Genomic DNA, 16,215 nt, shown 5'->3' on the forward strand with positions numbered 1-16,215 from the left:
ACCTTATTTAGGGCCTAAAAAAGAAGTTAACTTTTTTCTTTTATTTATATACATAAATGAAGAGAACAATCAGTTAATATGTGATTTTTAGTAACACTTAAGATTTACAGAGGGTTCACCATTTAAGATTAAAATTCAGCAATTTTTAACTGAGACCTAGAGGTCTATTATCAACTTGTACAATAAAAAAAAGTTTATGAAAAAAACACATTAGAGCATGGCGCTGGAATTTATAAAATACTGTCTAAAAGAACTGCTGAGAAACATGGAACATGTAAGTACAAGGAAAAAAAAGAGTACCAGCAAGTTAATAAAATCTAAAGTAACATTTTCATAAAGAACATGTTATGTTTACCCCTTCCAGCACTAAAGCTTTAAGACTTGTAAGGAGCTGCTGTGACTCTCTATTCCCAAGCAAAAACTCACTTGTTTGATGCGGTCTGGATTAACAGTGGTCTGAGGCTGTAGGATGCTGACAGGCTCTGTCTTGGCCACGTTCTGAGGCATTTCTCGAATCTTCTCTGCAATGAAGCCATGAACTGCATTTAGTGCTTCCACTGTTCCCTGGATCAGACACACCCGCTCCGTTGTACCTGCAAATACCAAAAGGCATCTGAATGCTGAGGACTCTTCAAGGTCCCACAGACTGCTTCAGCTAGGGCACAAAGATGGTGCTCAAAGGCAATGCTGCCAAACCAATGAAAAATACCTCCCTAAAAGTACACATGACAGATTTCTGAAAGATAACATACTGACAATGAGAAGGCATTGTAAACAGCTATTGGTGTAGATCCCACAATCACCAACTTTCCAAGTCAGCCTGGTTAACATCAGTCAGAATACTCATAGCCCTCTTCCAAAATGAAATTGTTCTGTTTGTGCTACAGAAAACCAACACCAGTTCTTATCTATTGATTTCTTGTTTAAAAACATCTACAAGATGGCTGAAGATGGATGCAGAACTGTTGAAAAATAGTTCCTTGATTCTTTTTATTGTGATGAGACTGCTTTTAGATGATTTTATATGACTAAACAAATATAAAACCTTTCAGTACCAATCTGAAGGGTAAGATTATAACACTTCACTGAAACAATCCATGTTCTGTATTCCACATATCAAACCCCTTAAATAGGTTCCAGAAAATCAGTTTTCACTTGAAAAACAGGATCTGACAGGAGTTAGAAAAAAACTCTCCAAACCCCTCAAAACCAACTTAAAAAGGAATATTGTAGTTTCCAATTTCATTCTACAGGAATACCAACATATGACAACCTACACACTCAAGTAAAACTGCCTTAGAATTTCACATAATCCATACTTTCAAAAACATATTCTTTACACTTCCAATATACACAATTTTTTTATATTCATCACCTCACTGTTGTCTTCAAATATCAGTAGAACAGTTCTATTAACAGAAGACAATTATAAAATGAACTATCAAGATATTGGTGTATTCCTAAAAATATAGTAGTACCTTAATACTGATTGTGTTGTAAACATAGGCCAGATACATATCTCTTTTCAATGTCAGTGCATATTTTGCTTCAAGACTATGGAGAACGGGAGCAAAATAACAAATCTGAGCCATAGAATTAGCACAAAAATAAATAAAATAATATTTTTCATTTATATATTCCTAGTAAACACTATTGATATAAGGTCACAAATTATTCTTTTCTCACATAAAATTGATTCACTCTACATAAGAAAATGAAAATGGCAATGCAATGATGTGGCAAATATCAACAAGTTTGCAACAATTTCTGAAATTCACCACATGTTGGTTGGCCTCACTTCCACTGTGCAATCTGCAGGGAACTCACATAGATTAATGTACCAGAGTGGTAAGCAACCTTCTCAATAGAATTGCCTTCCATTTAATTTTATGTTTAAATAAAGCTTAAAATTTTATCAGCTTTTACCATCTTAAGATATGCTCCTTACAAGAAGGCAACATAGACTTCAACAGAGAACAGTATGGAAACCTTCGGAATTTCCAAGAAAAAAATTAGGTTTTATTAGTTTATACTCTTCACCTGCTTCTATCTCTAATATTAAATATTTTATTACTTAAAGAAGAAGAAGCACACTAAGAGCCTTGCCTGCTCTTCAGATAACATATTCACATATACTTAAAATCTGGTTTTTATGTTAAGTATCAGGCAATACTGAAATTCAACACTGGTAGAAGCACTGCAGCTAAAAAGACAGAATAAGAAACATGCTTTTTTTCTTTGTCTATCAAAATACGCTATCTAAAAATAATTAAAATTAGAATTAAAACCTGTCAACCAATATGCCAAAATATGTCAGATTATTAATCCTTAATTTAAAATTAGAATGTTTACACTCTTAACTGCAAGTTATAAAAGTCTCCCAATCAAATGCATATTTCTCAAGAGGAAGCTTTTACAAATATTTTTGTGACCTCTTGCAGCATCTTTTCAACAAATCAGCTTCAAAACACAGCTAATTTTCATTTCCGAACGCTTTCTCAGAAAAGGGAGTTTGAGTGCCACGAGTGAAAGCCAGCACAGCAAATGAAACTTGGTTCCTAGACGAAGCTTTCTTAATGCCCTTTTTCCTTTTCCTACTTGGCTCCCTCCCCTTTTGCAAACACCGCCTGCGGTTTCTGTGCAAAGCGATCCAGCTCCAGGGAAACGCTCGGGGGAGTCTTTACAGGGCAGTATTAATTGTCTCCTAAACGCTGCGACGCGCGGCGGGCTGATCAATGCAGCTCACGCAAGCGCTGCCCTCCGCCTCTGCAGACAACACGGGCAAACACGGCTCGGCTCGGGTTTCGGGCCAGCCCCAGCTCATCCCGAGAGCAGGGACGGCTCCTGTCACAGCGAACACCTGCATGGAAAACACCCCTGACAAACAGCGACTGCGCTACACCTGACGCTGCTCGGTGACCAAAGGGTCTTTTGCAATCTCTGCTGTTTCAGAAGGTGCTGCGTGATAAAAGTATCATGCTGCGTGTAACACCAAGCATGCTACATTTCAGTATGTATGAACGAGGATGCAGCAGCAGAAATCACTGCTCCGTGGAAAAATAAAACTGTGCAGCAACACATCTCACACAGAGTTCAAGTCTGAAATTGCATATTTGCTTTAATAGCCACACGCACAAAAAAATTTAAAAGTTATAAAATATGGAGAAATTGTATACCTATACAGTTTTGAATTGTGTTAATCTTTTTAAGGCAATGTTGTCATATTCCTTCAGACTGTAATAGCTTCTCACTCAGATCCTAAAGTACAATAATTTATAAGAATTACGCAAAAGAAAAACTGACAGCTACGTGACCAACCTGTATAGCAAAAATAAACCTACAAATCACTAACACTGGTGAAATTTCTGTTATTTTAAGAGCTTTAAGACTCTCTAGTGTATGAATTAAAGTGCCAGACTGCTTATAATTTTCAGTTAACAGTTTTATCCAATCCTTTTTTCACATTTCTGTGAACAAAAGCTCACCTGTCTGTATGTATATTTTTTTTCACATGATTTTCAAAATATGGATTTAAAAGGCAGACCTAATTTTTGAAATACCTGACAAAGAAAATCAAACTACCAAAACTCACTGCCCTTATTTATGTTCTAAAAGCATAAACAATATAAAATTATTCTCTTTCTAAAAATTATTTACAACTCAGGTGCTAGGGTCATGTATTGAACACTGCCTTTTATATCTGAAGATACAAAACATATACAAGAGAGGAATAATTTTGACAAAGATAATGGCTAAATGTAGAATAGGTGATCATCACCCCTGTACATTAAATAAACCCAGAAAGAATGTTTATGTTCAATAATGACAAAGTCCATCGTAGAAATTGGCATGTAGCTATAAATTGGAAAAAAAAAAACTATCTAAAAACATGCTGCTGGAGTTTCTACAATCTTTTGTTTTGTTTTTATTTTTTCCCCTAAGTGTCTCAAATTAAATTACTTTTCAGCAAGTGCAGCGTCATTTCTTTCCTCTCATATTAGAACCCAAATTCAATTTGCATGTGTGGGTTTTTACTTTTTCTTATCAAATAAGAGGCAGAATCTAATTGCACAAAAATAACTTGCCTGTACACTCACCAAAAAAATTTATCTGTAAAACCATCAGAGTAAAAAGGAAACCTTAATCCGGTTTTTTTAGTTTATTTTGTTTAGTTTAGAGGGAGGCATTTTTTGGGCCCTGTTTTTTACATGGCATTATATAGAATATTTCTTTTCTCTGCAGTTCCATGGGAGAGGGAAAAGTGAAACCATTACCAAGCATCACACAATTTACAGGAAACTAGACAAAAGACTCTTTTGATATCTAATAAATTAGGACTAAAATGTAAACAGGCTTGCAATAACTTTAAGAACTCATTTTTCCTCCTACCTCAGGAAACTACCTAAACCTTTATTTCTGGCAAATATCCTTGGACACCACACTAATTCTTTCAAGAACTTCCAAACAACAGACCATGATTTTTCTCGGAGAATGTTATTTACTTATTGGACAACTGATACAGCTTTTAAAGCAACCATTAGAATAAATGGCAGGAGATGCAACAGGATAAATGATCCTGATGCTTTTGATGTTTGCATTTCTGCACTTAACTGGCACACATCTATACATGGTTGCCATTAAAATTTAAAATGGTTACTTAAAGACTCAGATTCAATGTGTAGGAGTTCTTCTGTACTCACAGAAATGCTCACTAAATGTTAAATGTGCTTCTGTGTCTTTGGAAAATAAGAAGCATTTCTCAGCTGAAATGTTTTGGGGAATGCATGATACCTTTCAGAAATCTCTGGCATTTATATGACTCTATAAACTTTACATTGGGCTTTTACGTCAATCTTAAAGAGAATTTGAAAACCTAAAAAGCACAATGCAATAGCAGCCCAGGGTAATCCCAATATATCCACTAATTAAATCTCCTTGTACTTTCCCAGTGTACCATGCCAATTTCTCTGATACTAAAAGTGAGAACCTGTGAGAGAAGCCAAAGCTAAAACCTTAACTAAGTGAAAGCTGCACTACAGTCTCTCATCTGCTCATTTACATGAAGCTTTTTGTTTGACAACTCCCAGTACAGCACTCTACTAAACCCAATGTCCCATACATGTGTTCTTGTGACCCATGATCAGTTGGCTGTTAAAAGGAGGATTCTGTAGAACACCACACAGACTGATTCAGCCAAAAACTGATCAGGCAAACCCTTTGGGAAAATAGGACTGTGCTTGGACACTACTGCCAAGCAAACTAAAAACTGTCAGTAACTTGTTTAACATGAAGTTCTGATAAAACTCTTCCTTTGATATAACACTTGCACTGCACATTTGGATAAAGCCTTAGAAAATGAAAGCCATAAAATAAAAATGGTTTTTAATTCAAATGCATTAGAAGTATCTTACAGGGTCTTCAAAATAACACATAAAAAAACCCCTTTGTAATATAAAAGACAAAATGCACAGTCTTAAATGCAAGACATAAGATACGTGCTGTGTTTCTGCAACACTTCACAGATAAGTGAAATGTTACAGAAATCTCAACTGGACAGCTTTGTCCTTCAGTTCCTATCTCCTATTCTTTTTACCTTATTTCTTGACAGAGAATTAACTAGTCTTAACACAGAGTCTGTACCCATATTCCTCACTGAGAGAAAGGTGCTACTCAAACCAAAGCCTGATGATCCCAGACCCCCCAGAATGAAAGGGGAAACAAGGGCTGGTTGAAACTCGAGGGCATTGATGGTCTGCTCTTATTTTCATCCAGACAAAATAACTTTGGAACTGCTTGCTTAGGAAACTCACACAAATAAGAGTGCATTCATAGGAAGCTGAACTCAGGTTAATAAGCTTTTAGGTATGACATCTGGACAGCCATGCACATATGTGTGCACATACCTATTCATACCCACATATATACCAATTTGTTTCACTGTGATTGAACAGGTGACAGCTTTCACTAGAACTCAGATCTTGAAATGGATCAAGTTTAAAAATTCTGCATGATTCCTCAGAGTTATATGAAAACAAGTTTACAATCTGCTGTGATTTGGACACAAGACTGAATTACATGAATCCAGGTTTAACATAGTCATGACTAAAGCAACAGATTATTCCCATATGAGAGAGAAAGCATGGAAGTTAAAAAAACTCAAACCTCATCACTATTAAAGGTTCAGAAAAGATGATAAGTCATCTTACAAAGCAAACAATCCCTTAAATAGAAATTGTTTTGTTATGTATCAGCTACAGCTTTGATGATGATCTCCCAGAAACTTAGTCACATAAAAGACAGATGAAGAATTATTATTATTACTACAGTCATGTGTAAGAGACAGGATTGCAACTACTTCTCTTTGTTTAAGAGTTATTAATAAAAAATAAAGATTCCACTGCAAAAGGTAGTAAATGTCTCCAAAACCAAAGGAAAGGGCCAGAGTTTTTTTTTTTTTCTTTCTATGGTTTTATGTAGGAGTGTTACTTAGATGAGAAACACTCACAGAGAAAGGATGTGTACAAATAAATGCCCAAATGGCTGCAATGAAAGTGAACATACTCTACCTATGCTCTGGGAAAGCATGGTTCTGGATAACAAAAGCACTGGAAATAAAAAAGCCCTCAAACCATGGAAAGAAGCATTATACTTTAATAATTTTGTGTCTGGGAATTTTTGTCTTAATATATTATTTGTAAAATTATCTATAACAAATGAACTATTGTTTAATCAAACAGAACCCACCTGAGTCTGTCATAACATTTACAATAAAAAATGGGAATATAAAACAGAATTTAAACAAAATACAAAATAAATTGATTAATCATTGCTATTTACATGTTCTCCTTAAAAAAAAATAACATTAGTTTTGATGAGCCCCAAATTGCATGGTACTCTCTGCTAACAAAAAGAAATCTGCCTCAATTTTTCTTAACAGTGGTAATATACTTGATGGACTTCAATATACTTCTGATTTTTTTTCAAAAGGAAATGGGCTCACCATTGTCATACTTTATAATAATGGAATGTAAGCATTTGATTATTCATGTATTTTTTAGATTATCAGGGCCTGGAATATTGCAAAAGTTACCATTTTTTCCCTAGCAGTAACCATCTAAATAAGCAAACATTTATTAAAAATCCAGTAGTGAAATTTGGTGAAAATGTGAAAGTCAATGATAAGTAAATCTTTCAAACTCATTAAAACCAAGCACACACAACACTACCAGAAGACCATATCTTCTGGAGAAAAGAAAATAACTGATCATATTTTTAGAAGGGGACCACAGAATAGAAAGAAAATAAATAGCAAATGTTTTTCAATATATCTGAAATGAATTTTTTTATTAACAAAAGAGTGTGAGACTATTTTTTCCTGCAAAGTAATGTTCACTTCACAATTACTGCTTTTATACTATGTTATAGCAATATGAACCTTTGTTCATAATGCCTCCTACATAACAATTACCAACCAAAGGGGAAAACCCACTCATTTAAACAGTAAAATATGTACTCTGAGAAATTGTAGGAACTGATACATTTTATAATTTAGAGTGGTAACTGGAGTGGTAGAGCTGAAATCACCAAGGAGCTTTTCTCCTTAGAAATATTTCTCAAGTTCCATAGTTTAAAAGCCTGTGAAAGGCTTTGGAAAATCCTTCTGGATTAGCTGAGCTGCTCAAGAAATCAAATCACATAATACAATCATTGACATTTATTTGTTTAGAGGAAGTAAATACCAAACTTCAGGTAAATGAGCCATACTCAAACTTTAGATTAGAAATTCTATTAAAATATTTGTGACTGCATGTATATTTTTTCCCATATATTGCAGGTAAACACTGACAGCAATCAGGGGAACATGATTTTTCAAGAGTATGCTTATTACTAATGAATGCTTTTTAAATTAAGTCATGATCCTGCAAGAAATCACCTTTATCTATAGCGTTCAAGGCAAACATTAGAGCCATAATTCCAGGTAGGAATAAAATGTAAAGAAACATGTTATAGCAACTGTATCATTAGAAGTATTCTGCATAGTAGTCCAGAAATATGAGGAGAGAGACAAGGATACACACACCTTTTGCTTTCAGACCAAGAGCGTTCTGTCAAAACCAGGATGAGCTCCTGGTGTGAAGCAGTCATTATAGCATACATCCAGAATAGGCCCAAATAAACACAAACCACATTCTTTTTGTACCTACCTCCTTTTTTCATGCCTAAGTGCTAGTCTAATCCATGTTCTGCTCATAATAGATCTTATGTGCTGTATTTTTAATTAAATCCATAGCTCCCCAGCAGCAGACTCTAGTTCAGAGTTCATATGGTAAGAAGAGTTTCTGATTACTGCTCAAACATTTGGTGTGTCAGACTTATCTTTCCTTGTCTTCCCAGCTCCTTCCTGATCACCAGGCAGTAAACTTTCTATAGCATGTCCTGCTGATTTTTCTATGAATGGCATTAATCTCCCTTAAATTTAGTTTTCTAGATAGCATTTATGCCCTTAACCAACGTAGCTGGTTAAGAAAGACAGGGATGTCCATGAACATCCAGTGCATCCCATCTACCTTTAGATGGAATCATCCCAAAAAGATATGAAGTTCTCACACTTAATTATACAAGAAACTTTAAGTATTAGTTTAGATAAGATGGAGAGCTCCTCAAAGGCTCACTACATACACGCATAACATAACATGTTTTCCTATTTATACAACATAAATAGGAATTACTCTTCTTACTAAAGTGATAATAATTAATATAGCAGCATTAAAAACATTTCCTGGATGTAGGAATAAAGCATTATGTAAAATGATTTTGGTGTTGTAAGAGGTAAGTTGAAGTTTAATAAAGAGATTTTTTTTTTCCTCAAAAAAACAATGTCACATTCATTTCTGCCCACCAGAGGATTTATATAAATTCATAAATATTTTGTCATATCATATGTCTACAATAAAAAGGAGTAAAAAATGTTATGTAGGCAGAACTGTTTCTAAATAGGACTTTTTCACAACTTTTTGCACTGGATGACAGTTGCTCTTTTTCTATTTTTATAGCTACACATTCTTTTTTCCTAAGCACTCAAAAATTCCTGCTTCACAGGTATTTGCTGAACTATTTTCATTCTTGTACAAAATTACTTTCAAAATAGCCAAGGTAGATATAATGGCCCTGGGAAGTTCAGTACCAATGAGAATCAGATGAAGTGAACAAAAGATCTCCTGCCAGTACTGATTGAGCCAGACAGGAGCCTTTTTAAAGGCCAGTCATTTTGTGAGGATTTTCAACTATTCAAAAGAATAATGCAATAATTCAATGTGTATACAAATGGTACAAGATTTCAATGTGTTTATTATTTTTATTATTGGATTTGAAGGAAGGAATATGCATCTCAAAGGACTCCAAGGCATAAGAGTTTTTCCACAGCTACTTTTCAAGAATCATCTCATGGGCTGGAATTTCTAATTTGAGTAAGTTACTGGTGCTCAGATACTCCTCCATGGACCTGCTGTGCAGTAACACAAGAAAAATGTTACAGATTTAAGAACCTCACCAATTCTTCTCCTCAATAGGCAACAAAAGACAAGTTCGTCTCTAAAAATCAGACTTTCTACAGATACAAATACATGTGAAATGGTCTCCTTTCTCTATTTGCCTGAGAGCTCCTTTCTATAGGATAGAAACAGATTTAAAAATGAGGAATGTGAACTTCAAGAATGGTACCTAATCTGTGCTAACTACTTGTCTGAATTCTGTACCAAGAATGGCCCTTCTCTCAACAATTTTTCAAGTCTATTCCCTTCTCTAACACTAAACCAGGTATGCTCATAAAGCTTCTCTAAGTCAGCAGCAGAGGAGCCCTGCAGGTACACGTGCTGGGGATGGGGAGGAGGGAGGCTGCAGTCACCATCCCCCTGCTCTTCCCTTTTCCTCCAGCCACAGAACTTCTTCCTTGTCACAGGAAAGAAGTTGAAGCTCAGTAATTCTGCTGAGGGAAGAAACAAGTACACTCTTCCAAAGGTCCAATACCATCTGGAACTACAGGATTTTGAGCCTTTGGGATAGGACTCCTGCAGCAGGATCACATTTGGCCAGCAGGAGCTGGATTATTAAAGAGCATTTATGCTCCCAAAAACTTATGATCTCTTATCCCTAGAAATAATAGCATCAGAGTAGGTGGTAGCACTCTGATATGCTTTTTTAATATTATTGTGACAGGCTCAGATGGCATCATTTATTCAAATAAAGTACAATTTTTCACATTCATTAGCAAGCCAATGAATAGCAGTAATGTACGTTAAGCTGAACAAGGGTGTGAAAATTCCATAAAGCATTTATGTGCCTGAGGGACCGAACAACCCTTTGCCTATTCTTTTTTTCCTTACCCCAAAATTACCTGCCACCTATATGGATAATTACCTTTTGTTGCCCTCAAATCTTAATTACTTGTGGAGTCTTTCAGATCTTCATTATTCACTAGCCATGCTCACATATCTCTTTTGGGAAAAAAAAATAAAAATAAGGTGTCTTGTGGAGAGAAGGCCTAGAAAATGTTAATCTGTGGAAAAGGTGCAGCATTGATGGCTTGGTACGATTTGGAATGTAATTTAAATGCTAACAACGTGCATTTTCAAGAATGCATTTTAAGTCTCAGGAAACAGAGAAAAGTAGTTAAATCTTCACAACATGAAAAGTCTTACTTGAAAATAAATGGAATGGGAAGATAAATTTTAAAATTGGTATATCCAAAGCACTGGCAGTTGAAGATGCTTAATGACTCTTAACTAACACTACTTAACACAAAAGGAACTGTCTAAATTGTCTAACAGAAGAACTGACTGGAGTTGAAGAAATGGCAGGAGGAGAACTGGCACAAATCAAACAAATTACAAAGGCAAAATACCTACCAGTCAGTCATATATTTTGACTCAAATATACACAAAATAAATATATCCCAAAATAAACACAGCTCAACTTTTTAAATTAAAGAATTATTGGTCAGAAGAATGATTGCATATAAGCATATCCATGTTTGATGCCTTTTTTAAAACAGGTATCTGAAACATGCCTAGCATATGTTTCTGGGTGCAAATACAAAGGACATTAGAAATTGCTCTCTCAAGTGAAACAGGTTCCAGTATGAACAACTATAAATGAAAAGTAGTGTACTCCTCAAGAGCCTAGCACAAAGCATTTACTCTAGTCTAGAAACAAAAAAGTTGCAGTAAGTAGTTTCTAATCACAAACAGAAACAAAAATAAACAAAGTAAAAACCATCTACTGATATCTTATAATTTCTGAGATGGTATTTCACAGCTAGACACAGCAATATTCTTTTCTGAAACTTTAATTTGTGCCTACTCAGAACAAGGCACAGACTGAAAAAAGCTTTAGTAATAACAACATACCCTCTGTTTTATCAGCATGGAGAATTATCCTAATGCTGTTATTGACCAAGTGTATCAGAATTATGTCAGGCTTTAAAATCTGCCTGGTTTTCTCCAAATCTAATTCTAGATTTCTCTCCTCGAAACTAATAAACCACTCGGAAATAGAAATGAAATTCCTATTAATTCTGAAATCTTTTTTAGCACTAAAAACAAAACATGGAGTATTGTAAAATATGTCCAATAGCTTAATGAGGGACTAAGACATCCTGAAATGCGGGAAAACCCAAATTCAGTAGAATCCTTATTCTTTGATCATTCATGAGATTTTTTTTTTTAAGTCAAAGAAATTGGTTTTGCCCATTTGAAAAAGAATTTACCAGTCTAATTATATTTTTTTAATCTTCTCTCAAACCATTTAATCCATGGATTGTTTATTCCTGCATGATACAAAATGCAGTTTTAAATTTTCTTTTTCTCATAGGAAAAAAGCAAGGTCAGAATCACAACAAAAATAGCATCCAAAAATCCAAGTAATTTCATGAAGCTGGAATCAATAAAGACTATTCCCCTACAGATTTGCATTTTTTTAAGGTAGGAAGATGCAGTCTCTGACAGAAGCTTTTCCTAAAGTTGTTTGGGGACAGCAAATACAGGCATAAAGGAAAGCCCTCCTTTAGCAGAGGATTTCATAGCATCATTCTCCAATCCAAAGATGCTTATCTTTTAAATGGATATAAGAATTTTTTTATCTGAGAGAAATTCATCTCTTTGTCAAATGCTAATCATGTTTATAAAGGGTCCAATGTTGTTTCACAAAAACAAGGTAACACTGAGACTGATCAAAGAAATCAAGTGCGTTGTTTAAAATTGTCCTAATCATCATTCAGAAGCAATAATATATGCATATATTAATTAAAAATCAAAATTCAACTATTATGCATTTGTCTATTTAGCCCTTTTGTAGGTTTTTGATAAACTAGGATTGGTACATTTTGAACTTTGCCTTTCAACAAAGTGGGTAAACCTTCCTTACATTCACAAATGGTGCCCTTAGAAATATATTTATAAAATAAAAAATAAAGGTCCTTAAATGAACTCTTGCAACTCTAATTCTTCCTGAGTACTGAGCAACTCTACTGGGTCAAGTGTAGAAAATGGTTATTTACTTCTACTGAATTTGCATTTCCTGCTCAGAACACATGGTGGAATTTTTTATGTGCCATGATACTTACATTCTGATGCCAAGATCACTCTGAATTGTATTCATGACAGTTATATTCAAGTAGGAAAAACTATGAGATCATAATTCTCTGAATTATTCCCAGCTTTTTGTATCACTCCTAAGAAAACACACTACAGACTAGGGGTTCTGGATATGGCCAAATTATTGAAACAATAGGAAAAAAGGCAGCAAATAATAACTGAGGTACTTATGCATGACAAAGGAAAGCAAAATTATTTAATAGATCAATAAAAATTGAACAAGAAAGAGGAAAAAAACTCCTTAAACAATGGCTGCTATTTTAGATTGAATAATGAAATTATGAGATATGCAGATGACATTAAATGTAAGTTTTCAAACACAAGATAAGCAAAAAAATATACCACAGGACTGTTGATAACAATGAACCCAGTTATTTAGACCTTTTTAATTTCTACACCGTTTTTTACCTGCAGCATTTGGTGTAATGCTGTATTTTGTTTGCCTTAGTAATCATGAATATTACATGCATTGTGCTCAGTTTTAGAACATGAGTCTTTCTATATTTGTATGTTTCTTGTTAACGTGCTACGGAATTCAAAACCTATGGGACTCTGGGACCTTAATTTAAGCCTGTGGCAATGAAGATGCAGCTGTTCATTTATAAGCAATCATCACAGATACAGAAGTTTGAAGATTAAATTTGAAAAGCCACTTTCCCAAACTTTTTAAATTATTAAATTATAAAAGAATCAGTGCTTTTTTTCCCCCGAGAATTATTTTTACTCGTTAAGTTTCTCCAAGTTTAAAATCAAACCAAACCAATTTTACAAAGCATTCCACCTGAGCTTGCACCATGTTAGAATTGCAGATTAAGTATCAGTATTTGATTATTATTGTAATGTTTCCTTCTCACATACATAATTATAATATATCATCAACCATGACCCACTCAAGAATCTTTTGAAGTTGGCATTATAAATTTTATTCTACATTCAACCAGGTGCAATTCAACACTGCTAGCACAATTTATTTAAATGAAACTTCACCTATCATTGAATCAAATAATTATAAAGTAGTGTTACTTATTGGTTTTATAGAAAAGCCCTAAATAAATAAAGCTATAAACAAAGCAGATGACTTTATCAACATTTGGAATCGACATATCTGTTGACATCTACAGATAACATATTAAAGGGTCAAAATTGATCAAAGGTCTGGGGAATCTCTTTCACAGGGAAAGGCTGAGGGAGCTGAGCCTGTTCAACCTTGAGAAGAGGCAAGTGAGAGGGGACCTCATCAATGTGTCAAAGCATCTGAAGGGAGGGTGTCAGACAATGGATCCAGGCTCTTCTTGGTGGTGATAAGTAATTGGACCAGAGGCAATAGGAAGAAACATGCACAGAAAATTCCACCTGAATGTGAGGAAGAACTTTACTGTGAGGGTGACTGAGCACTGGAACAGATTGTCCAGAGAGGTTGTGGAGGCTCCCTCACTGGAGACATTCAAGGGCCATCTGGATGCAATCCTGTGCCATGTGCCCCAGGATGACCCACTGTGGTCTCTTCCAACCTGCCTTGCGCTGTGCTTCTGTGAAATGTATTTTGTTTTCACTGACATGACAGGACAGCTGTGTACCTGTGCTACAAGTTACTTTTTCAAATAGGATACTCTGTTTTATAGGATTAGGAGAGTAATCCAAGGTGCAAAGGGCTGATCATGACGGAATTAGTGCCAAAGCGAAATTCCTGTGGCTGAAGTCCAAAGTTCTGCTGTATTAGGGGGCAACACCATAGAAAGCTTTGCAAGTAAGCTCTCAGAGAGAGCACGGTCAAGATGATCAGTAGATACTAATGAAAGTCATATTTTCAGATGGTTGATAGAAATGGTATCATATTACCATGGATCTCTTTCTTGATAGTAACAGGAAGCCTCCTTAGATGTGTGGCAGCAGTATTGTTTAATCTCTCCTTAATGTTTTGTCCTGAGTACAGCCTGAGAAAGCAAGTTTCTTCTCCAATAGATCCTTTACAAATGACCCAAAACTGTAAGACAATAAACTTATTTTCCTCTTTCATTCCTCCTCCTTTATCCCATGATTTTTTTTCTCTTAATTAAAAAAAAAAAAATATCAGAAGGCAGTATTTCCTAAAGCAAGGCAGGCCTCCCAAAAGACAATCACCCAGGTTTTGTGATTTTCCTACAAAGAGGTAGCTCTAGCTTCCTTTCCCTACAGATCTACTGACAAGAAACTCTGCAGCAAAAATCCTCAAGGAAATGCAAATAAAAATTACAAGGCTCCTTGTAATTTTGAAAAGAGCAGGCAGGCTCCTTTCAAATGCAGTTTCACCTTTTCCTTTCAGACACACTGGGGACTTACTTCAGTAGCACCAGACAGACATAAAATTCAAATAAATGTACAAACACCAGAAAGGAGCATGGTATAAGCTGTTGGTTAAGAACAATGGTACCATAAGAGTAGAACATCTAAAGCCACTTGACTTGGGTTGATATAGATGCCACAAACTCAAGTAGGTGAGAATTTGTGAATTAGAGTAGGGTAGGATTTTCTATTCTTTGTATGCTTCTCAGATCTCTCCTTTTTCTGCAAAAGCTCTCCACAGTGATGGACAAAATCAGAGAGAAATACAACTGGAAAGATACCTATTTTTTGGTACATTTACTTAAATAGATGAGCAAGCACCAGGAAAACTGCTTTCTCACTATTAATTAAGTAAAATACAGGCAGAAAAAAGGTACTAAAGTATTAAGAAAGCATTAGGAGCTGGATCCTAAGAGTGTATTTCTTAATTTGTTATATAACAACCTCTAGAACATACAATTCAAAATACAGTTAATTAAAGACTATGTACCTCCCAACATTTTAGCAAGACACACTATTTTTTTATTACCTGGAGGTAGGTATTGCTCACATTATTGAAGACTGTTTTGTATGGTATGTATTCAAAAGAAACCTAAGCTTAAATTTGATGGTTCAACTTTGTCTTTTCCTGATGTATATCTAGAATCACGTAACTATAAATTCTGAAAAAAAATCCATTCTATTATGTTAATATAAATAACTTCAAACACAACAATGCAAGTCAGTTTGCTTCAGAGTTCTCTCATTGATGTCAATTTTATTTTCCCAAATCAATTTTATCACTTTGTCCTATTAGAAGTGCATTTCTTTCCAAGTTGACACTAAATCAAATATCTGAAAGTAAACCCCTCAAGATAATTCCCTGATGCAGGCACTACAAACTGGTTATAGTGGTAGCATGTAAATGACTACAATGCTGATGCTCATTGCAGAAATTGTCAAACATCCCTGACCTCTGTCAGAGTGAAGAACTTGGTAAGAAATTGCAACATGCAGAAATTTCATGTGCTAGTGGTAATTAGAGGCCATTGCTCCCAAGCAGGAATTTGAACCCTGCTCAACCATCTAATGCAGATCTACCCACCATGCAAGTCATGAAAAGCTCCTAGGAAATGTGCATCTCAAGTCTCCAAAGTGACAACCAATCAGGAAGGGACCAAAAAAGCTCTTCCTCTGCTCTCTGGGTCTTTACATGAAAATGAAAATTTAGCTTGAAATAATCAAGGCTTTTCCATCCATTACC

The 16,215-nt window shown here is 35.1% G+C and overlaps 1 protein-coding gene across 6 annotated transcripts in view; it reads right to left on the minus strand.

Moving 5' to 3' along the window:
- The window catches only part of NOVA1 (NOVA alternative splicing regulator 1), a 141,251-nt gene that overhangs the window by 38,078 nt on the left and 86,958 nt on the right, over positions 1–16,215 (minus strand). For all 6 annotated transcript variants that reach the window (XM_059475323.1, XM_059475322.1, XM_059475325.1 and 3 more), the window contains one exon: positions 427–593. In XM_059475323.1, the coding sequence (XP_059331306.1) occupies positions 427–593 (167 nt within the window). The remainder of the gene's footprint in view (positions 1–426; positions 594–16,215) is intronic.

Source organism: Ammospiza nelsoni, chromosome 6 (genome assembly GCF_027579445.1).
Source record: "Ammospiza nelsoni isolate bAmmNel1 chromosome 6, bAmmNel1.pri, whole genome shotgun sequence".
NCBI lineage: Eukaryota > Metazoa > Chordata > Aves > Passeriformes > Passerellidae > Ammospiza > Ammospiza nelsoni.